Genomic DNA, 23,830 nt, shown 5'->3' with positions numbered 1-23,830 from the left:
AGAAGGTTGCTGGTTCAAACCCCACCACCGCCAAGTTGCCACTGTTGGGCCCCTGAGCAAGGCCCTTAACTCTCAATTGCTTAAAAAAAATCACGTTCAGTCATAATTGTAAGTCACTTTGAATAAAAGCGTCTGCTAAATGCCGAAAATGAAAATGTAAATGATAGAACGGTCTGTTCAATTAGGAATGTAAGTATCAAAAATATTAATACTGTAAAATAAGTAAATAAATAAATAAATAAGTTCTTAAATAGCTGTGAATTCGTTACAGGAAAATGTAAACTGATATCTAAAGTAATTAATATATTTTTTATTATAATATAATGAATTTGCAGCTTGTTGCCAGTTATTTAATGTGAATTCTGCAGTAAATCTTTTACAGTGTTTTGATAAGTAAGTTTTTCTAATAGTTCAAAACATTTGTATTATTTATATACATGGCATCATGTTTTAGTGTATAAAATAAATTGCTTTAGTGGGAAATATATAAACTTTTAAAACAAAATAATGGAATTAGGAAACCTGTAGACTAGGGTTAAGCACAAAATACTCAAACTGAGTTGTGCATAAAGGTTCTTTTTTAAATGTATTTATTTATTCATTCATTTTATTTTTATTTTTTTATTTAACTTTATCATGAGTTCTTTTAGACGTATTTCAGTGCTGGATGAGCTTCAGCGTGTTGTGCACTGCTGTGCGCTTACTGAGAACATTCCAGTTTAGTAAAGTCAGTTTGGAATTTGAATAGCACAGAAGAACCGCCTCGCTCTGATTGGATGGAATAGAAAGGTGTAGGCGGGACTTGCATGTCACTCACATGTATTCTCGTCCTCTGGTTGATGAATGGCAGGGTGGGAGGGAACGTGTACGCGGTATATATTGTGAAAGCACGGCTTCCAGGCTAATGCTCGCTCTTGCTCGAGAGGCAGCGCCGGGCCGCTGGTGTTCGATGTTTCAGCACGGAGCCAAGCTGACTCTGCGTCCCAGAACCAGATACCGAGTTTTGGACTCAACAGAATAAAGTGAGCACTGGACAGAGAGGGTGCCGAAGAGACCGGCGTCGCCAGGAGCACCATGATCAACACGGGGGAGTGCGCGGTGGACGCGCAAAGTCTGATCTCCATGTCTCTGCGCAAGATCCACAACTCGCGGACGCAGCGCGGAGGCATCAAGCTGCACAAGAACCTGCTGGTGTCGTACGTGCTGCGCAACGCGCGCCAGGTCTACATGAACGAGAAGTATGCTGAGATCTACCGGATGCAACAGTACGAGGAGGTGATGACCGTATGCAACGAGATCCAGGAGCTGAACCCGCTCGACGCGGTCGAGGATGCCGACGACGAGCCGAGCTGCTGTGCCGAGGCGCCCAGCCTGTGCGCCGCGCTCACGCCGCTCAACCCTCGCGTCTCTCCGGCAAGCGTGTGCTCCACACATTTAACTCTCCATCCCGACCTGGAGGAGGAAGAGGACGCCTCGTGTAAGCAGTCGGACTCGTTGTTTTATCGCAGCTGCTGCGTCGAGGCGTGCGCCCTGGCTCCGAGCTGCGACTTCTCGACAGCGGGCGGCGTGCACTGCAGCAAGACCACGGTCCTGGACCTGGACACGCACGTCGTGACCACAGTAGAGAACGGGTGCTTGCACCAGGACTGCTGCCCGAGTCCATACAGCCCGGGTAAAAAGCGCAAACTGGACTATAGCTATGGCTACGCGCCCGAGCTTGAGGAGTACGCGCCTGAGTTCTCACCGTGCCAGAAGCGCCAGAAGTTTGACGAGTGCTTGTACGCATCCAGCCAGGAGTCCTTCGAGCCGTGCAACATATCCAATCTGATTTCTATATTCGGATCGGGGTTTTCCGGACTTGTGAGCCGGCAGTCGGACTTGGAACAGGCGTTAAACGGACAGTTTTGTAGCAAGCAAGCACTCGCGAGCTTAGGCGCATGGACTAGAGCCATTGTGGCGTTTTGATCCTGTGGTAAATCGGACTCCAGTTATTTTAACAAATGAATTGTACACAGAATTGACTTTATTTTTGCAGCAGAACGTTATTTAAGAACTTGTTTGTTTGCGTTTTTGGAAAGTGGTCAGTGGCCAGATTGCCAGTGCGTTTTTGCGTGCGTATGCGCCCTTCTATACCAACGTTTGTTCCGAATTGGGTTGCCTTAACAAGAAATTGCTAGCTATCCCACAAAAATGAATGTTTCAATTGTGGATTGTTTCTATGCTTTGATTCACTTTCACAAAATGTAATATAGCAAACACAAACAGATCAGCCTAACACTGCAACATGCATGGCTACTTTAGTTTCATCCTACATTGGGACTTGCTGTAAGGGTGCGGGACTGGCATATATATCTGACTACTTTTCAATTTAACAGCAGTGTTTTACAGTCCTGGTCCTTTAGTACTTATACCCTGCACAATTTAAGGGTTTTCTGGCTCCATGAGCAGGACTGAGAAACGCAGATCACATATCTATGGCAATCATACAGACTTAAAAAGGTGCAATACTTTCCTGGCAGAACCTGGTGTGTTTTTGTTTACCCAAGGACCAGCGTGTAGTCCAAGTGTAGTCATTTGTAGTTCATCTATGCCAGTCACCTCATCCCAGTCTGCATTTAGGGGCCATAAATTAGCACCACAACTCCCAGAATGCACATGGTCACTGTACCAGCCTGGCATCTTTTGTTGACCAGTCACTTTGTTGAAGTTGTCAAAGCCTTTACAGTAATTCATGATGCCATGCAGCATTTGCTTGGTTTTGTGGGTTTAAGTTTTCTTTTTCTTTTCTACAGTGTTAGACCTTTTGTTCTAAAAAGGCAAATCTCATGAGTTAGCCATAAGTCCTCACATTATATAAGCACTATGTGTACTAAATTGAAGACGTTTTGCGGACATACCCTCCATATTTTGTTGGTATTCTTGTATTTTTGTGCATATGAAATTGTATATCACCGGGTAAAACTGTTTTAGAAAGTATTTGTTTAAGATTTATAACCTTAATAAAAAATCAAAATAATTTCTCTACTTGTCTGTTTTTCTTACACTTACTGCTTTACATGTTGTTGTTTTATTACATATCTCTAATTTACTTCAGGTTCAGGAATATGATGCATCTTATAGATTCTTTTTCCATCTGATACTCCAGGGCTGTGAAGTGGGTTCGTGTTTGTGTACAGCTCACATGTACCACATGGTGTGGGTGTGTACTCTGTAATGAATGAACTTTAGATACATAACAATCTCACAGAGCTGTTACTCATACAAAGCTCTAACACACTTTTGTGAACGATACTTTACATTTAAACTAACATTATTAGGTCTCAGTGGCGTACTCTTGTAGCAGACCTGTTTTGGCTAGTTTTAAGTTAGACCTTAGATATGTTAGGTTAGGGTTACACTTTATAGCCCTTAAGTTATTGTTCTGGTGTCTGTCTGATTTAATATTTTGGAACAGCATTAATGTGGTTGATGTTTTAAAACAGATTGATGTAAGACTTCAGTCAGTAAGTGAACATGTAATGCAGACACATTAAACACACTGCATCGTGCAGCAATGTTACAGAATTATTTTGCCTACACATTATAGAGTAGTGAGCTTCACATACAACTCACATGTGCCACATGTGGTGGGTGTGTACCAAGAAATGGAGGAACCCGGGTAAACAGATAAATAACACTATAAAGCACCCTACCAAGGCTCTAGCACACTTTGTCTAGACTCTAGCACACCATGACATTCAGTAGAATATTGCTCAATGCCTGGAAACACATCGTGTGCAAGATGATAATCCACAGGCCTGTTTCATTAGGTTTTAGAGACTAATGTAGGTCTGAAGTCCCCAGGAAACACTGGCTTTTAAGGTCCGTTTTTAATTAGAAGGCTGATAAACTTTCATAGGCCGTGTATGCAAAAACTGAAAGAAATACAGAAAAACTGACTAAAGCATTGTACTGAAGGCAGATGCAGTGTGAATCCTACATTATATTAGTTAGTGTTCTTCCATCTATGATTTAAGCATTTGGTTAAGATGGGTAGGAGCCAATATGCAATGCAAACCCAGTGCATCCCACAATGTTGTTACTTGCATACGGAGTTCTCTACACATTATTGCACGCTGTACTCCCAAACCAGTGCTCTGCTGGGCGCTGCTGTGCACAAAAAAAAAACCTCTCACAAAAAAAAAACTGTGTTATCTCTGTCCTGTGCCACACGGTGGTGTTCTTCAAAATCGATGAATGGAGGCATTAGAGCGCCTATGGAGCGGCACCTCGGGCTGACCTCGGATCCGCCATCCCTCCCCCTCCTTCTCCCTCTACCCCCAATCCCTCCCCCCTCTCCCTTCATTCCTTAATTCCTCTCTACCTCCTCCCTCGGTCATCAACCCAAAGCTTCTCCACTAGCTGCTTTCAATTTGAGACACTGCAGCAGGTCCGACACATCACATCATCCGCGACCTGTCCGACACCCGCGCGGCCGCGGCGCTCCTCCATTATCCGATTGCGCGCCCTGTAATTTAGATCCGCAGGTAATTCGTGATGTTAATCTAACCGTATATGAATGTAACATTTCGGATTTAATTTATGCCTTTGGAATAAAATGATAGTAAAGCAGGATTAATGATATAGCCTATACTTAATATATAATATTTACACTCGTATTTGCGCAATTTGAAACTGGTAATGAGAATCTATATAATATCGTTTAATAAAAATGCGTAACGGTGCGTTTCTACAGGATTCGTGGAAAGATTTTGTACAGAATGTTCTTTTTTTTTTATTTCTGATAAATATCTTGCAGACCGAGTGCCGTTCAGCGGTGTATTGCGAGCTCCTCCTCGCGGCCAAATCTGGAACTGCGCCCGAAATCTATATAGGTCGCCTATAGATAGATAGATAGATAGATAGATAGATAGATAGATAGATAGATAGATAGATAGATAGATAGATAGATAGATAGATAGATAGATAGATAGATACTTTATTAATCCTAAGGGAAAATATTGAACAGTTTGATCTCTGGAGATTATTAAATAGGTTTACCCAGAATGGTCAAAAGGAGAATAGCCAAACATGGTTCAAAGTATAGCAGAAGCTACTGCATCTCAACCAACAACTATTTACAATTTTTGTGATCAGAAAGTATATTTGAACTCAACACGTTAAACCTTGAGGTCAGTAAACTACAACAGCAAACAACCAAAACAGATTCCACTCCTGTTTAATATATGTAAATATATTTTCTTTATTATAGGCTATAATAAAACCACACGCACCTAAATGTGATAACATATACATCAACAGAAACTAAGTGTTTAGAATATAGTCACTGATTAATTAATACTATAGGCTATTTAGCTCCATATGCTTCTACAAATAAAGGGTTCAATAAATGTTTCCATAAAAACCTTTATGTCTGTTTTTGTGTCAAATATCTTCCCTTTTGGAAAAACTGATGTATACATTTATGCTAGTGATTATTCTTTAGGGGTTCCTGAACAGCTTCTGGGGTCCTTGGTTTGATCCATGCTGCCAGTTACTGTCTGTAAAAACTTCCAGTGTTATCCCCATGTTGGCATAGATTTCCTGTGAGTACTCCAGTTTCCTCCCACCTTGCTTAAACATGCAGACGGTAGATAGGCAGTAGATAGACTGTTCTAAATTGACCATCGGTGTAAATTTAAAAGTAAATGTGAGAGTGTGTGCTGATCTGCAATGAACTAAAACCCTTTCCAGAGTAAGATGGTAAATTGTGGCCTTAAAATGATGAACATGGTCAACAGCAGTATTCAGATTGGCTGTAGCATTTAAACAAAGTTTGATTGGTATTTGGAAACCAAATGTATGTCAAAAACATTCCCCACACCATTGCTGATGAAATGTCTCAACAAAACTAAGTCTCCTTAGGAACTAAGGAAACTAAGGAACATTTTTTCCAACATTCAACTGTTCACTTTCATTGAGCCTGTGTCCACTGTAGTCCAAGATTACTGGCCATGGCTGACAGGAGTGGCATCTCTTTTGGTTATTTGCTGTTGTAGCTCATTGACCTCAAGGTTTAACATGTTGTGAGTATAAAGATACTTCTCTGATCACCAAAATTGTAAATAGTTCTTAGTTGAGTTATAGTAGCTTGAACCATGTTTGGCTATTGTCCTTTGACCCTTCTGATCTTTTTTATAATCCCCAGAGATCAGCAGTTTCTGATCAGTGACACCAGACACCAACATTTATGCCCAAGTCCCAAGTCACTTTGGGTTCAATTTTAATGTGTTAAAGTTTGTGTTAAAACATTTAAGTGTTTTAAATGCTCTGTGTGCATTTCTGGAAGTCTTAAATGCTTTGTGTGGTTTTAGGAATCACACTGCTACCACATGACTGGCTGATTGGTTAATTACATGAGTTTGTTTTGTTTGTTTATTAGGATTTTAACGTCATGTTTTACACTTTGGTTACATTCATGACAGGAACGGTAGTTACTCATTACACAAGATTCAATTCCAATTCACCTCACTTGCATGTCTTTGGACTGTGGGAGGAAACCGGAGCACCCGGAGGAAACCCACGCGGACAAGGGGAGAACATGCAAACTCCACACAGAAAGAACCTGGGATCGAACCCAGGACCTTCTTGCTGTGAGGCGAGAGTGCCACCCCCAATTACATGAGTAGGAAGATGTAAAGGTTGTTAAAGACTTGCTGAATAGATTCCCTTAAGTAAAATAAGTGGCTTTTTAGTGTTTACATTTTCCACATACATTTTAACCAGAACAATATGATGAATTAATAATTATTCTCTACTAGTTGTGATTTTCTAACTCAGGTTCTAGTAATATTTACATTTCTAAAGCAAAAGCAGAATGCGCTCACTAGGCCCTTCTGCCGCACACACATGCGCACAAAGCGAGCGAGACCGAGAGATGCGCGTTCACGTTATCTTATCACAGCTGTGAGCGCTCATCTCTGAATACAATAGCTCATGGGGGAGGTGAGAGGGGGGTAGAGGGTGGTAAGAGGGGGGTAAAGATGAATCGGCGAAATTCAAAGCGTTTGACTCCATCTAAATTACTCAGCAAGCCGAGCAAAAGTTTCTCAGTGGGGAGGTGGGAACAGAGAGCCGGATAGTTCACCAACTGCGCACATGGTAAATATGCGCTTTAATGAATCGGTTGATAAAGAGCGCCGATTCACGAATCGGTTCATGCTGTTGATGTTGCCGCAACCAAATATACATATAAAAAAATAAATCAATGAAAATGATATTAAAGAACAAACGATAAAGTGAATTAATTATAAGCAAAGTAATTTGTTTGGTTGTGTTCAGAACATTAAAAACATCCCTATAGATTTTAATGTCATTTAGTTTAATGTCTATAGAAACACTAATGAGACCTTATGGACAGTAATTAAATCCGATTCTCATGACTTAATCTCGAAATAAAAGAATCAACATACTTGTTTATGTATTGTTAAATAATGAAACGTTAGTTCTGTCTTATTGTGAAATCTGGTCAGTTTTGCCCATCATGTGAATGTCTAATTATGACTAATGATAAAATGTGAGTCAGTAACTACAGTTTTATTACCACTACAAATAAAAGATATAAACTCCTGATTATTACCAACAAACATCAGTAAGTGATACTACGTTTCAATATTAATACAAATTTGTAAGTATTCCTTTATAAAAATGTGGTTATAGTAAAATGCTTTTCATCCTATTGGGACCTTCTGATAAATTATTATTTTTATTATACACATCTTGGACAAGAACACACTGGTGACCCATTGGATTAAATACTCTCGGTTTTTAGAGGCGAAAGGAAACAGCAGAACCCAGATAAAACCCAATTCAGCCAGCAATTAGTAAATATTACACCACGTTGTCATTAATAAGTGTGTACATTGTAGTAACATTTAGTAAAGTAACTTTACATACACCTCTAAAAAACATGGGTTTCATGGCTATCTTGGGATTGTTCATAGTCAAGCAAGCTTCGTCACAGTGATCTCCACTGGCCTAAATTAAAAACTGCAGATAAAAAGTTGACCCCCGCTCCAAACTGACCAACTTAAAGCTTGACTGAAGTTTGTTGCTGATCACATAGGCAAAGCAAAAACTGAAGATCCCTTCTGGTTTGGCAATCTCTGAGCCCATGGTGATAAAATCACACCCACTTTGGGCAACATTCAGTAGGTCAAATTAACCTGACTCCATGTCTTTAAATCTGCGGGAGCAAAGCGGAGCACCCGAAGGAAACCCTCATGTACACAGGGAACACAAAAAAGACCCTGGATGCCAGGCTGGTGAATCAAACCTATACCTTTCTTACTGTGAGGTGACAATACTACCTGCTGCACCACTATGACATGCAGCGGGAAGGAAAATGCAGTGACATTAGTAAAACTGTAGTGTAGTGATGAAGCAGAATATTTTGTTATAAAATAGTTCAATTCAATCAAACATTTATTTACATATGATGTGGTTGTTCTGTGTTTTCTCTGGTTTACCAGCTCACATGGACTAAACATTCTGCACTGTGCATTATGATTGTAAATGCAAGAATACAGCGATCAATTTTTAATGTCTTTTTTACAGGGATGTTTGGTTGGACAGCAACTGTCTGTTCTTACCTACCCTAACAAAGCAGTGAACGTTACGAGTGTTCATCTAAAATGTGAAACGAGCTATTAATGCCAGACAGTTACAAAATGACAAAGTACATTTACAGCAAATACAGGAGGAAGCAAATTCTGAGAACTGGCAAAAATCAATACAACAACAAATGGCCTTTTTGAGGCAGATGTACACACACACATCCACAAAATCATCCATTTTTCAAAGATCACTGCAGTCTTAATAAAAAAAAAAATAATACAAACCTGCCCACTTTAAACAAAAAAAAACATGTTTTTGCCTTATTATTCATATATAATTGTTGAAACTGTAAATTTGCAAATACATTCTTGCAAATTGCACCATGGACATCAAATAAAAATATTCAAACAGAATTTAGTCGTATTAAGCCAAATGGACATGATGCGATTTTGGAAATGTGATTTTGTAATTTCTATGTTCACACTGTACAGTCCAGCTAACACTGTACATAAACACAACCAGTTAGGTTAGTCATGCTTATTAAGAAGTTCAAATATGTGTATGTAAAATAATATAGCCTGGAGTTCTGGGGGTTTGAATCCCAGTAGGCGCATGGAGTTACGTGAACCTAGCAAATGGGGAGACATATCAGTGCACTCTTAATGCAGGTTCCATGACCGGAAAATAGGAGGGTTGTGTTAGGAAGGGCATCCGGCATAAAAATGCACCAAATCAAATACGTGGATGAATAATCCGCTGTGGCGACCCTTAACGGGAGCTGATCAAAGTAATTTTTTGCTGAACTTATATTAACAATATAACCCCAATCTAAGTACTTGACAAAAACGTTAATTAAAAGTGTGTGTGTATCAGCTTGCTGTGACTGGTTTTTCTATGGGTTACTAAAATTATTACAGAAAAAGAGAAAAAGCTCACAATGAAACAGGTCAGTGAGACGATACGTGGTACTTTGCTGCATCACCTCGCGCTGCACATTTAATAACCTGCGATGCAGCGGAAATTCAATTCATTTAAATGAGGGTTTAAATTTTACTGTGTCTGCCTGACTTATAGGCAACTCAATTTCCAATGTTGCTCTGTATAATTCCAGCTGTGCTGACTGGGTGTTAGATGTAGAAGGAGGATATTGGTTGCAGGCACATTTATTAGTCTGAGCACTTTAAACTTTGTTCTTTAAACTTCAGGGTTGGGGTGAGTAATACACATGGTTTATTCTTGTATTTAAGGTTTTGTTTGTGTTCTTTCGTCGGTTCTTCCGGGTGTCGATCATGGTTTTACTGGTTCGATGGAGAGCAGGCTGCCAAACTTGAAATGCTGGATGACTGGAAACTTCTCTAGACACTGAAAAGTAGAAGTGGAAGAAAGAAAGAGAAAAGGGCGTCACTCCTCTGTTTCTCCAAACAGCCGTGACCATCAGAGATGTTAGCAGCTCGTTAGATACAGTTCAGCCGAGATGCAATTCACTTATTCATTTATTTAGTTTTACAATAAGCCTAACAAAGTCCAATATCTTTTAGTTGAGTATCAAACAAACAGCAGATCAAAATCAAATCCTTGCCTCAAAATCCAGGGGCATTCATTTTTGGCATTTGGGGTTTTTGAGTTAGAACTTCAGAGGAGCTACCGGCCTGGGCGCGTCCCATTGTTCTCCACGCTGCCACTAAAAATGCTACCTCTGATGTCTGGTCAAGGCAACATGGAACATGGGCGACACTGTCCACAGTCGAGCAAGCTTTGCATCAGCACTGGGCTTGGAGCTGCTGTGCAAGAGCGAAGCATCTAACCTTGGGCAGTTGTAGCTGAGTGGATAAGGTACTGGATCAATAATCCGAAGGTTGCCAGTTCAAGCCCCACCACTGCAATGTTGGGCCCTTGAACAAGACCCTTAACCTTTAATTGCTTGGATTACATACTTGAATTGCTTGTTCCTTGTCCATGCGATCAGCTACAAACTTTAGCTAAACTGCTTGGCAGCAGGTTTGTAAGCACATGACAGTGTAAAGCTCGCTGAACTACGGACAGTGTTGGAATCATAATCGAACCCAACATCAGACACTGAATTTAGGTTTCATTGGAGTTGTAAACCCAGTGTGTGTGTGTTTAATCAAGTCAGACAGAAAAGATGCAGTGTCACACACACACACACACACACACTTTATTACATTGAACCTGGCGCTCACATGCATGTCCTGTTCATACAGCCTGAGCTGTAGCTATGTGGCCTTGACCATCATCTGTGAATATAACGCATGGAATGTGTTTACTTCCTGTTATAGCAGGAAATAACAGCTATCCTTAGCCCAGTAGTTACACTTTATCCATTTTCTAGACAGTGTTAATGTTATTAGAGAATTGTATAATACCACAGAGACCACTAGAACAGTACAGATTATAGGCTATTATAAAATAAAATGTTATTAGAATACGTATTATAACCTTTCTAAAGGCCGAGTTCTGTCTTTATTAACTTTTAATCAGACACAAATTATTATTATTATTTTATTATTATGATTACAACAAAAAAGACAACCGTGAGCCTCTTCAGTGCTTTAAATGTAATTCTAAGCAGAGTTACACAAGGCAGTGAGGACTGCAGAGCTCGGGCAGCTGTAGAGAATGCACGCCTATGTGTGTGTGTGTGTGTGTGTGTGTGTGTGTGTGTGTGTGTTGGTGGGGGTTGGGACATTCGCAGACATACTGGCCCCACAGCCCAGAGCTCTGCTGAGGGGAGGGGAACAAGCTGCTCTCCGAACAACACAGGATGTGGCTCTGGAGGAGGGGGTGGGGCTTTCCTTACACACACACACACACACACACACACACACAGACGCACACACACAGACGCACACACACACACACACTTACAGGCAGGCACGTATACGCCTGCCCGCGCGCACACACACACACACACACTAGTTAACCCTTCCCTGTCAGACTAGCAGCACTAAGACTTGACAGAATACTCCGCATTGTATCTGACATTCGTTATGAAATTATGAAGAATAAGAATTATTTAAAAATCAAAAACAAAATAAAGAAAAGAAGGAAGCAGATTGAGAGCAGAACATTTTTCACTAGTCCACAAATAACCACTTCCCAGAAGCAACGCTGGGATTTCCCAGGAAAGTAGAACTTTAGGTCTTTAACTTCTGGTTACTATTTTGTGCTCAGTTCATGGTTACAGCTGAAGTTAAGTGTACGTGTCAGAGAAACTGACTGATAAAATTCAGTTCTTTAATGCGTTTATTGTATGTTCACTCATATAATACAAACAATATAAGTCAGTATTCCGTGGCATGATCATCTAACCCCTTGTTAGTAATTACGATTGTCTAAAGCTAATGACTTCTCTGTTTGTACGTAATTGTGTGTAATTTTTTTCTTTCAGCTGATCCTGTATATTTTTTAGGAGTCGCCACAGTGCATCATTCTGGTCCGCATACCTGATTTGGCACAGTTTTAAGCCAGATTTACCCATATGACCCAACCCTTGTTATTTTTATCTGGGCTTAGGACCGGCACTGAAAGCGCATTGAGAAGTGCACCTCCCACTGGCTGGGCTTTTTATGCACTAGTCCTTAGACATTGCCAGTCATGTCTGTGTATATGCCACACCGGCTGATAGCACCACTGTACAAACCTTTTTTTCCAGCTAATCAAACAGAAATGTGATCCACGTAGCATTCCCACTCCATGTTTGTTTGTTTATTAGGATTTTAACGTCATGTTTTACACTTTGGTTACATTCATGACAGGAACGGTAGTTACTCATTACACAAGGTTCATCAGATCACAAGGTTATATTGAACACAGTCATGGACAATTTTGTATCTCCAATTCACCTCACTTGCACGTCTTTGGACTGTGGGAGGAAACCGGCGCACCCGGAGTAAACCCACGCAGACGCGGGGAGAACATGCAAACTCTACATAGAAAGGACCCGGACCACCCCACCGGGATTTAACCCAGGACCTTCTTGCTGTGAGGTGACAGTGCTACCCACTTAGCCACCATGCCGTCTCCCACTCCATGTAAAGCCAAAACTGGACATCATTTTAGACTCGATGGGATTCTGGTGTTGAGAGGGCAGAGCAGATACATACGTACTGTTTCTCTAAACTACTTCGGAAACTATTTCTGAATGAAATAATACACAAAAGGTTTGTTTTTTCCTCAGATAACAGTAATAGGATGGGGCTACAGCGCAGTTACGCAATCCACAACTAAATATGAAATCACTAGTATGAATTAAATGTTTATTAAGGTCATTCTACAGCAAACGTAGACTTACGTCATGGCATCAACACTAAGGTACACTGTTCTAGAGAAAATAAGGCGATGTTTTGCAGTATTGTTATAATTCTGAGCGTCTGATATAGTTTTTAACAACATAAAAATACATTAAAATGATAAATCACCAAAAAAATGTGCACGTTCAGGGCTATATTTACATTCAGGGATGTATTTAAATATTGGGTCGATGGATTTCTTGTAGATCACGTGTTGAATGTAGCTGACATGATCAGCAAAAAGACTTAAGTGACTCAGACTGGAGCAAAAGTTTCAACAGCCAACACAACACTGGAGTGGCTTTGGGAGCAAATCTCACAATGTCCTTTAGTGACCCAGACTTAAACCCCATCAAACATCTGTGGAGAAATCTGGAGGTCTCTCAATTTAATGTGACACAGCATGAGAGAATCTGCCATACAGAATGGGATAAATTGCCCAAATCCAGGAGTGCAAAGCTTGTGAAGACATATCCAACAAGATTTAAGAGAATTTCAGTAAAATATTGAATAACGAGTCTAAACACTCTCGTAAATTAGAGGTTTTAGTTTTTCATTTTGGAATAATTAAATCCACATTATAATAAAGTGTGCAAACAAATCAGGGAGTCAGGAGTGTAATGTGATTCAGTACTCACTTCAGCCTTGTACATTCTGATAAGGCCTTGATTGACTTTGGACCAGGACGGGACAGCGCTGATGTTCCAAAGCTGATTCGAGTGCTCGGCAAATGGACCCGTTTTCATCTGGAAAAATGAATAAAGGAAAAAAAGTAAGGAAATAACAGAATAATGTCAAACAACTATTAACTTTGCTGTAATGGTATAAAAACGAGTAAAATAAGGACAGTAAAAATCAGGACCGGGGCGCACAGGTAGCGAGTTTGAACAACTGTCTGTGTTTGAGGGAGGGAGGGTTGGATAGGGTTTCTTCCTGGCTGCCGCTGCGATATGCTATCTCTGAAACTGGTTCTGTATAGAAGCCAACACTGGCAGGTGATAAGTAGTGGCCTTGATCAGGTCGGTGGTTGTGCAAGCGGGATTCACAATGAATGAATAATTAATAAATATCCTTAATACATATTACACCTTTAAATAAATAAAGTAATAAATAAATAAACTGTTCATCTTTATAACAAACGTTTGCAATTCCTTGAAAATCCTGTAACTGATGATACTAAACTAAAGGATCACAATGTTTATATTAATTCGATTATTTACTAGGATTCTAACATCATATTTTAACTTTGGTTACATTCATGACAGGACAGGATTGTCCGGACCTCCCGGAGGAAACCCACGCGTCCGTGCTCCCCCGACACAACATGTAAACAAAAGATTGAACTGCTGTTTTATTAGCTACCCTTTACCTAAAATAAGCCGCCATCCACCAGCTTGCATAATGTAGTGGCTATTAATAACAACCTGTCAGTGTATGAAGCATCACATTCAGGACTGCCATTAAAGTAAAAATTCGCAAAACACTGGCACAATCATTTTCTCAAGCTGTTCTGAGGCATATAAAGCGTATAAAAAACTATACGACATGAAATCATGATGTCACGACTTCTGATGATAGATATTCATCATTTACATATTCTATTTCTTTCTCTAGCAGAACACAGAGGCAGAAAATAGTGTGATGGGAGTGGCATGGCAACAAAAGCCATTAATGTAAGCTATGAAAACAATGTGGGTTTGTGCTGCTAAATAAATCATATCCCAAAATTGATGCTGCAAGTGGTTATGTTCAAAATAAGTGCGCATGCTACAGACGGGCTGACGGTCACCATCATGTCTCGGTTAAAACTGCTTTCTGAGGTCTCAAGCCCTGACTAGGGAACGGGCTGAGTAAAAAAACAGGCTAAGTATGTAGTCCTTACACTCTAAATACAGCACTATGGACCAGTATGAATCAAGAGGTGACCGATATGGCATACATACTGCTCACAGAGAACCTGCAAAATGACATTCACCAAAAAAGTGTTACTTCTGGACGGCCAGTTATCAACTAATTATTAACTAAAGTTCCTAAGCTGACCCGATCACACAGGTTAGTCCAGTATAACATAAAAAAATGACTATATCTCTCCAATAAGGGAGAATGTGACCTGTCCATTAGCTAAAGCTGAGGTGTAATTAGGTTATGCAGCATAACAATGATCCAACATATAAAGGCATATGTCCAACTGAGTCACTGGATCTTGTACAAGCTGCCATTATTGTTATAGTCTTTTCCCCAAGAGCCTTTATGCTCACAAACAAAAATATGGCAGACTCCCTTGGTAAATGGCCACAATCTCGAAATAAAATAAGACCTACATATAACAACAGCAGCTAAATACAATTCTATTAATATTCTGTATTGCTAAAATGTATGTTGAGATGTTTTTTTGCTGTATCAGGAGGACAGTTTCATTGCTAATGGTAATATTAGTAGTAGCTTTGGGCTTGTTCACTGGGACCAGTAGTAGATGAGGACTGGTGTAGGGGGGTATATGCCTTAAGGAAAATGAGCTTATGAATGAAAGTGCTGTGTGGCTTCACGCACACACAAAGACACACGCACACACGGACACACGCACACACTTTCCCAGCCTGCCCTTAAAGCTGGACTTTCCAGTGGGGCCCAGCAGAAGGAGGGAGGGAGGGATGGGGGAGCGAGTGATTCACAACAGCTTGTGGGGAAGGAAATGACTCATGTGAGCCGAATGCTCCACACATAACCTCCCTGAGAGACTGAGCGAAAAAGACCCATATAATGAACGTGTGTGTGTGTGCGTAAGTGTGTGTGTGTGTGTTAAACGAGCATGTGTGAGTAACGTGTGTGTCACGTGTATGTCAGGGAGCTTTGCCAGGTCGTCTCCTAAGAATGGCACTACAAAACTAGACGTGCCCAAACACACCGCGGATATACAAGGAGAGAGAAACTCTGTGTGTGTGTGTGTGTGTGTGTGTGTACTGTAGTGTAGTGTGTGGTAAATTCAGTTTGGACTACACCCCTCCCTACCCCCCCTTTCGTCCTTTGCTCTCTTTTCTGCATTCTGGGAAGTTGTCATTCTGTAGCCACAGCTGCAGCATCCTCTACGCTCTTCTCATTTACTGATGTACCGAAACAAACACACATGCACACAGCGTTAAAGTGGTAGTGATGAAACAAATCCAGTTAACACAACGTTCCACTTGCCCAAATCAAGGCTCACTAGGTCTGAAAGTCATCCGGTTCCTGATTACTGTGACACAGACATAGTTGAGTACACTGACTGTATGTCTTCAATGTAACTCTTACGGCTTGAATTGAACCAGAAAGCTGAAATTAATGCGGCTGATAAAAATGCTTTCACATACAATTCGAATTCCAAATAACTATATCGTTTGAAAATTGGAATAAGTAGCCTCATGTTGTTTCAAGTCAGTATAAAGAGATTTGGGCATGTATTGGCATAAAAAAAAATAAAGGCAAATTGACCAAAATAAAGGCATTTTGTTGTCCTGTGATTTTTATTTTTAAATCAAATGGATTTACTAAAGAATATGGCATCTTTCAGAACTGTTGGTTCACTCACTACACATGAACAGAATGTGAAGGACATGCTTGCTATTTTACTGCTTGACCAGCAGATGTCACTTAACCAAAAAATGCTGCCAGTGCTCCAGTGCCATCTACTGGTAAAGCAGCGGAATAACATCCTCAATGTACCGTTCACAAAATACATTTACGTATTTAATGTAGGTCTTTATATTTACCACACTGTGTATATTATATTGTATTGCTTGTGTTGCACCCGTCTCCTGAAGGAACCTTGTACTTGTATATAGTCAGTGTAGTCAGAGTATGTCAATGTAACCCAAATAAAATAGTCCTTAAATTGTAAGTGTACAATCTAGGCAAACTGCCCTATTCTCAGAGTTAATCTCATAATTCCCACCACCGCCTTCCCTCTCCCGCTCGTCTTGCTTGTTTTGTCTTTTATTCATAACACACACACACACGCATCTAAACCGCAACATCAGACAGACTCACACACCTCATTAATGAACTTGACGCACTCTAGGAACATGTAGTCCTGGTGGTGTTCGTTCACCACCTTCTCTTCTACAAAATGCCGAGGCTCCAGTGTGGGGTTATCTGTGGAACAACAAGAGGGAAGAAACGATCAGAGCATTTCCACAAGTCACCACAAGATGTCTCTCTTTGTCTCTTTCTACATTTGAAATGAACATGACTTTCCTAACTAAAATTCTCATTCCATTATTTTAGCAAAGGGGAGAGACAGGTTAGGCAATATGGTAACAACACTCAGTATAGGCAGTATATGTATGGGTAGTTACCTATGAGCTGAGAGCTTCCCCATATGAAGGGCAAAAACTGAAAGTCATCGAGTCCCCACACACCCTGGCTCCCCGCTGGCTCCATCCGGTACGTTTTCTGCAGCTTGCGCATCACATGCAGATACCTGGACCAATCAGAGCCAATTAAATAAAAGTTATTTCAGCTATTTATGCAAATAAATGCTAGATTTTAATATTTGACACACATTTATTGCCTGAATTATATATTATAGAATATTTCTAATTATAATTAAGGATGAATGTATTTATTTATTCATTCGAGTAGCCAAACCAATTCTAGCAATCATGTACTTAATCTGGTATTAGAATAGTGCTTATTCCTATCAATAAAGACAGAATGATTTTTAGTGTATTATATCTAATGCAATTTATATACATGCTAGAATAAGTTTGTGTGGCAGCAGTGCTTGAGTTCCGGGGTTCAAATCCCAGGTTAGGCTGACAAATACAGAAGGCGCAAGGCGGTACGTAAACCTAGCTGTTAGTGGGAACAAAATCAGTGCACCCTTATTGTCGGTCCCAAGCCCGGATAAATAGGAGGGTTGTGTCAGGAAGGTCATTCAGTGTAAAAACTGTGCCAAGACAAACATGCAGACGAATGATCCGCTGTGGAGACCCCTAACGGGAGCAGCCGACAGGAGTCGTTCATTCATACATGCTTGAACAGACATGCCACATGCCTTTCTACACTCCCTCCGTACTACACACACAGCTGAACCATTCCTGGGATTCTGTACCACAGACATAACATAAAGCTGGGTAACTATGGTACAAAACAGGTAAGTAAAAGAACAGTTATGTTAACAACACAGTGGTCACCCCAGTTACTAGATTTAAATTCAGCCGAGCAGCTTTGAGAAAATGAATCGCATTATGTCAATAATATTTTGTCAGTATGGACCAAATCTTAAACGGAAAATTTCAAATACTTTGTGGGATCCAGGACACAATTAAAGTAGTTTGTAATAAATCGGCCAGTGAGAAATGTTAAGGCCTGTTATTGCATCTCAACTGACCTGTCAAATACTTTGAAAATGATGGCCAACTGATCGTCCACTCGCAGTGCTCCTACTTTACAAATGCAGCAGAGGAATGCCGCAAAGGCCGCTTCATGACCTGGAAAAAAAAAACACACACACACACACACACACACACACACACACACACACACACACACACACACACACACACACACACACACACTTTAGTCTATACACTACGTGCAAAGCAGCTGATTTTCCACACTGGCGTGAGGAAATCTGTGTTATTTCTGATTCAACAGCGCCATCTAGTGGAACTAGTTGACATACGAAATAAAAAAAAAAAACATTTTTGTACATTTCTTTTTTCGTGTACTTTTTGTTCCCTATCTAGTCATCTCCAATTCCCACCTGTTAAAATCATGCCACAAACAGTATCTCTCATGCTGATAAAAAAGGGTCTAAAACATGCCCCCTTCACTAGCTGCATCTTTTCACCCGCCCGCAATGAAGTCTCAGGGAGCAGTATCATGTTCCAACAGACATGCTAAGCTCTCTAGATTATTCAGTGCTGGTGTAATCAGAGGCCACAACTGTACTGCGGCAATGAATTCTTGATTTTTTTCTACATTCTCTATGTTTTTATTTGGTTTAATGCCACTGTCTAGTTGTTCGAGGCACTGACATAATGTTAGGACTTTAGAATTTTGAGTACTCAAACTTGCTCTTGGTCATGATGTTAAGCTTTTGGAATCAACAGAAAATCATGTTGTAAATATTAAATATTCAAAAAACACAAATAAACCTGTGCCATAATCGATTCTTGTGGAGTTGCCCACTGCCTCTTTTAAGTACACAGCAATCTCTGGAACGGCAGCAGCACGGTCAGCAGGTAGAACAGCAGAGACCAAAGCTTCAGCCTCCTACACACACACACACACACACACACACAAACTCAAAAATAAATACATTTTAACAAAGTTGAAATGAAAAAAAAAAATATTTCAACAACAAAGGTCTGTGATTATTTGAGATTTATGTGGTACTGCTATATTTATGTGGAAAGGTAAAGAGGATCTTATAAAAACCATGTTAATGAAAAGGGGTGTAAGATTAGATCATAAGGAACAAAGCTTATTTGAACAGTCAAAAATTGTACTAATACACACACAGTGTTCATACCTGGTCTAGTTTGGCATACCAGGTACGATAAGCCTTATTGCCAAAGCGTGAAGGTTGGTCCACAGGTGGTGTCTCATCTATCCAGTGATCTAAAGTATCTAACAAAGACAGCAGCTTCTTCACTGTCTGATATGGAAAAAGGGAATAAAAAATAGAAGCAAGTAAGGACAGAGACACCAGATGAATGGAGGCAGTAAACAAAAATAGAAAATACACACTGGTTTCATCCAACAGCCCCAATTAACAGCCCCATCAACACATCAGTCTGCAAATTCAGCCAATGCCACTCTGTCTTTTGTCATTCAAAGTAAGATCAGGCGTGATCAACGACTGCACCCATACCTCAGAAACTGGAAATTCACACATCAGTTTCTTTCCTTTCACCCCCTCATTAAGAGTCAGAACGAATCCCATGTAGTCTGCATATGCCTGCATACGAAAAAAACAAAAACAAACCTGAAATACAATCTTAGCCAGTACAAAGTATTTTATTTAGAATCAGATCAACGGGCTTACAGTTAAGTTAATCTGAAATCATTTTGCCTCAATACATCAAAAAAGCTGATTGATTTTTCATTAGGCATTTTTGTGTCTACTCTCAAAAAAATAGTAATGAAATATCCAAGGGATTGGATTACTATATTTTTTAACTTTTTGTAATGAGCAGAAGCAGAGAATGTAACAGATATTTAAGATATTAATTTTTTTCTTATTGCTGCATCCATAAATGCAAATAAATACTGTCCTGAACACAACAGAAGTCACACATATACATTTGATATACATGTATGTCAGTATATACACTGATGCCCACCTGAGATCTCTTCCACTTGCCCATATCAGGTACCATGCTGATCTCCTTCTTTGGTACCATAAAGTTGGTGGGTATAGGAGGCCTGTCATCTTCAGGAGAGGAACCTGGGCAAACAGCAAATCAAAATCATTCATAATACTAATAGAAAAGCTCTAAACAGGTGATACAATACTAATTCCAGCAGGGAGGTAATGTTCATTCATGGCATTTTGCAGACGCTTTTATAGAAAGATAGAATAGAATGTCTTCATTTGTCATATATACATATACAGGTGTACAGTACAATTAAATCCGTTCCTTCGCATATCCCAGCTTATTTAGAAGCTGGGGTCAGAGCGCAAGGGTCAGCCATTGTACAGCACCCCTGGAGCAGACAGGGTCAAGGGCCCAACTGTGGTTGAAGAACAGAGCTGGGATTCGAACGCTCAACCTTTTAATTGATACTCCTAGGCTTTACCCACTAGGCTACCAGTGTTATTCAAGGCGTGTAACAATTGGGACTGAATACAATACCAGCAATAAACAGTAAAGCCCCAGTTAAGATTTAAAATGCTGCTTTCCAGGTTTCACTAATGTTAGTCTCAACAGTCTCTTATTTACATTATGATTAACCAAGGTCAATCATAATCATAAACAGGATATCAGGAGACCATGCTACCACGTTAAATGATATTGCATAACTTTCTTCCCATTTAATGAAATTTAATCTGCCATTGTATGATTTATTGCAGTTATTTGATGATGCACTTTGTGCTCATTGTGTAGCTAGGCTGCATTTCTTCAGAGTTTAAAATAAAAAAGCATGCAATCTACACAAAAGGATGCTCATACAGCAGCTTGGTGACAGTTATAAACTGTAAAGTCTGTCCAAACTATACTTGAAAATATTCCTAATAACTGTTTTTATGTCTGCATTATTCAAGCTTAACAATACGTTAGCTAGCCTGATTCCACCCGTTTTCAAAAAGCCTGTTCGCATAAAATATTATTGGCTGATATGATTCTGCCAATAGCGGCACAACGTTCTACACTTTCATTGGCCGAATATTTTCCACAGCGCGTTAATAGCCAATCCCAGAGCAGAAGGCGGGTCCTGTCGCAATACAGGTACACAAAGAAGTAAACGCAATTTATGTTTGGCTAGCTCAAACTGAATGAGACGGTAAAAACTTTAAAACGCGTCAACTTCATACGAATCTGATATGTCTGATCATCCAGCGTATACGATTGTTCTAGAATATTTTAATTAGATAGTCTATCATAATGCAGATGCTATTTCAATAAATTTACCTGCCTGCTGCTCAGTTTCCGCCATGTTTGACGATGGCAAATGTGGCAACACTGATCGTGTCCCAAATCGCAAACTATTGTACTTAATAGTTCTAATAATAGTGCACTACATTCAGTCTTGTTGACAGTTATTTCTAAACTATTCAGTGCATAGTGTGCGGTTTGAGACGCAACCAAATAGAATGAACTTCTCGAGTTGTAATAGGAAAAAAAAAGCTGTACGTACAAAACCAACCAACTAAATAGTGCACTACACAGGGAGGTGATTCTGTAAATGGGATCTGGGGATCCAAGGGGGTTTGTTATGTACTGTTAACAGAAATGGGTTTTTTTTCCTAATCCAGATTAAATGATAAAATAAACAAGTGTATACATGATATAGGCTGTGACTTTCTATAGTACACATACCACTTATTAAAACTTGAGAAATATCTAAAACTGTCACAGTGAAAATGTTTTCTTATAACTGTGCATTGAAAAACATTTAAATTAATGGTTACTTAAATAAAACGAATTTAAATTGAAAGTTCACATAATTTAAAAAATTGTTGGACACTGTTAATGCTGCAAAGTGCATTAAAATTGTGCTCAAGAAATCCCTGTGGACCTTAAATATAAATTTAATAAATGTAAATAATAATAATAAAAAGAAGAAACAATGTGCAATGTCCCTAATATATGCATATTTTTATTAAATAAATATATTACTTATTTGATTAATTTATTTCATTTTTCAATACTGTAATTAATTTATGCACACAAATGGGAGGGACCCTTGGCTGTAAAAAGTCTGAGAACCGCTGACTCAGTTATTGTTGTAATTTCATGTCATCTTTGAGGGGTCAATGCAAAACATCCAATTCATTCTTGAAATTAGTGTACAATAATGTACCACAGGTTGATTTCATTTACATTTACATTTTCAGCATTTAGCAGACGCTTTTATCCAAAGCGACTCACACAATGAGCGGAACACGATGAGCAATTGAGGGTTAAGGGCCTTGCTCAGGGACCCAACAGTGGTAACTTTGTGGTGGCGGGGCTTGAACCGGCAACCTTCTGTTTACTAGTCCAGTACCTTAACCACTGAGCTATCACTGGCACTTGTTTGTTTGTGACACTTTTTAATACTTAATGTTTGCTCTTATTAGATGTAAAACATTCATCTGTCACCTGTGTTTAGCCGGTGGACGTTCCTCCACAAGACCGAGATTTTAACGTACCTTTAAGAGTGTACTTAATTGTTAGTAACTTTTTCTATTAATTGTGCATCCTAAGTACGTATTTTATGTGTTTCAGCCACAGCAATTGCTAACAGGTGTAATAAATCAATTCAAGACTTTCTTGACTAACATCAGTGCTTAGCCAAACAAATGCTCTTTAGACTGAATAGGCGCAAATTCTCACAGACATACCTCATAGCCTTGTGAGAAGTTTTAGAACAGTGGATGTTGTTATAGCTAAAATGATCACATAGAGGTCACTCTATGTTAATATCATTTGTTTTTGAAGTGACGTGCCCAAGCTTATGGTCAGGGGTCCAAATACTAAGTGTATAGAAGGTGTAAATTTGTTAGTACGTGTGCAATAGATTCTGGCGTCCAGATTATATTTCTGGCTTGCTATCCTTGTTTTATAATGAAGCTGTAACTAAACACTAATATTTCAATAAATCGATAAATGACTGATACATATCATTTATTGGTGGCTTATTCGTTGACAGGTTTGAACACTGATGCTCGCCTACAAAGCCAAAAATGGACCAGCCATTTAATCAAACCCCGCTCTGTACCTCGCAAGCTCCAAGCCACTAGTCTCGCTCGACTTGATCCTCCTCCCAGAACTCAAAGAAGACAAGCATCAAGGCTCTTCTCTGTATTGGCACCCAAGTGGTGGAACAAACTTCCTCTGTCTGTCCGAACGAGTCTCTTGCTGTCTTTAAAAATGATTAAAAACCTTCATCACCTCTTTACTAAACACTTAAGCTGACTTGTACTTACTTACTAACACTCACTAATACTAATTCATTTCTTGCAAAAAACAAAAGGGGGGTTCTAACAGGGTTTTAGCAGATTTGTGTTCTTGGACTGTTGTTTACTTAAACTAGAGTGGGCGGCACGGTGGCTAAGTGGGAAGCACTGTCGCCTCACAGCAAGAAGGTCCTGGGTTCGATCCCCAGATGGGGCGGTCCGGTTTGCATGTCCTCCCTGTGTCCGCGTGGGTTCCCTCCGGGTGCTCCGGTTTCCTCCCACAGTACAAAGACATGCAAGTGAGACATGCACTGCTGGATCTGCATGCCTCCAGAAC

At 39.9% G+C, this 23,830-nt stretch overlaps 2 protein-coding genes across 2 annotated transcripts; one reads left to right on the top strand and one right to left on the bottom strand.

Annotated features, from left to right (window-relative positions):
- The first annotated feature begins 923 nt into the window (after window positions 1–923).
- Window positions 924–2,969, top strand: ier5l (immediate early response 5-like). The gene has a single exon (XM_062988801.1). The coding sequence runs from the start codon at window positions 1,075–1,077 to the stop codon at window positions 1,963–1,965; it is 891 nt and encodes a 296-aa protein (XP_062844871.1). The 5' UTR covers window positions 924–1,074; the 3' UTR covers window positions 1,966–2,969.
- Window positions 2,970–8,445: 5,476 nt separating this feature from the next.
- Window positions 8,446–21,565, bottom strand: ptpa (protein phosphatase 2 phosphatase activator). Its single transcript, XM_062988901.1, has 10 exons — window positions 21,524–21,565; window positions 20,234–20,337; window positions 19,762–19,848; window positions 19,420–19,545; window positions 19,043–19,160; window positions 18,274–18,373; window positions 17,237–17,361; window positions 16,933–17,033; window positions 13,544–13,651; window positions 8,446–9,957 (listed from the first exon to the last, which is right to left on the bottom strand). The coding sequence occupies exons 1-10, from the start codon at window positions 21,546–21,548 to the stop codon at window positions 9,883–9,885; spliced, it is 969 nt and encodes a 322-aa protein (XP_062844971.1). The 5' UTR covers window positions 21,549–21,565; the 3' UTR covers window positions 8,446–9,882.
- Between the last annotated feature and the right edge of the window lie 2,265 nt (window positions 21,566–23,830).

This window comes from Trichomycterus rosablanca, chromosome 26, assembly GCF_030014385.1.
Source record: "Trichomycterus rosablanca isolate fTriRos1 chromosome 26, fTriRos1.hap1, whole genome shotgun sequence".
In the NCBI taxonomy this organism is placed as follows: Eukaryota; Metazoa; Chordata; class Actinopteri; order Siluriformes; family Trichomycteridae; genus Trichomycterus; species Trichomycterus rosablanca.
The sequence above is the reverse complement of the archived record's forward strand: the minus strand, read 5'-3'. Positions and strand labels throughout refer to the sequence as shown.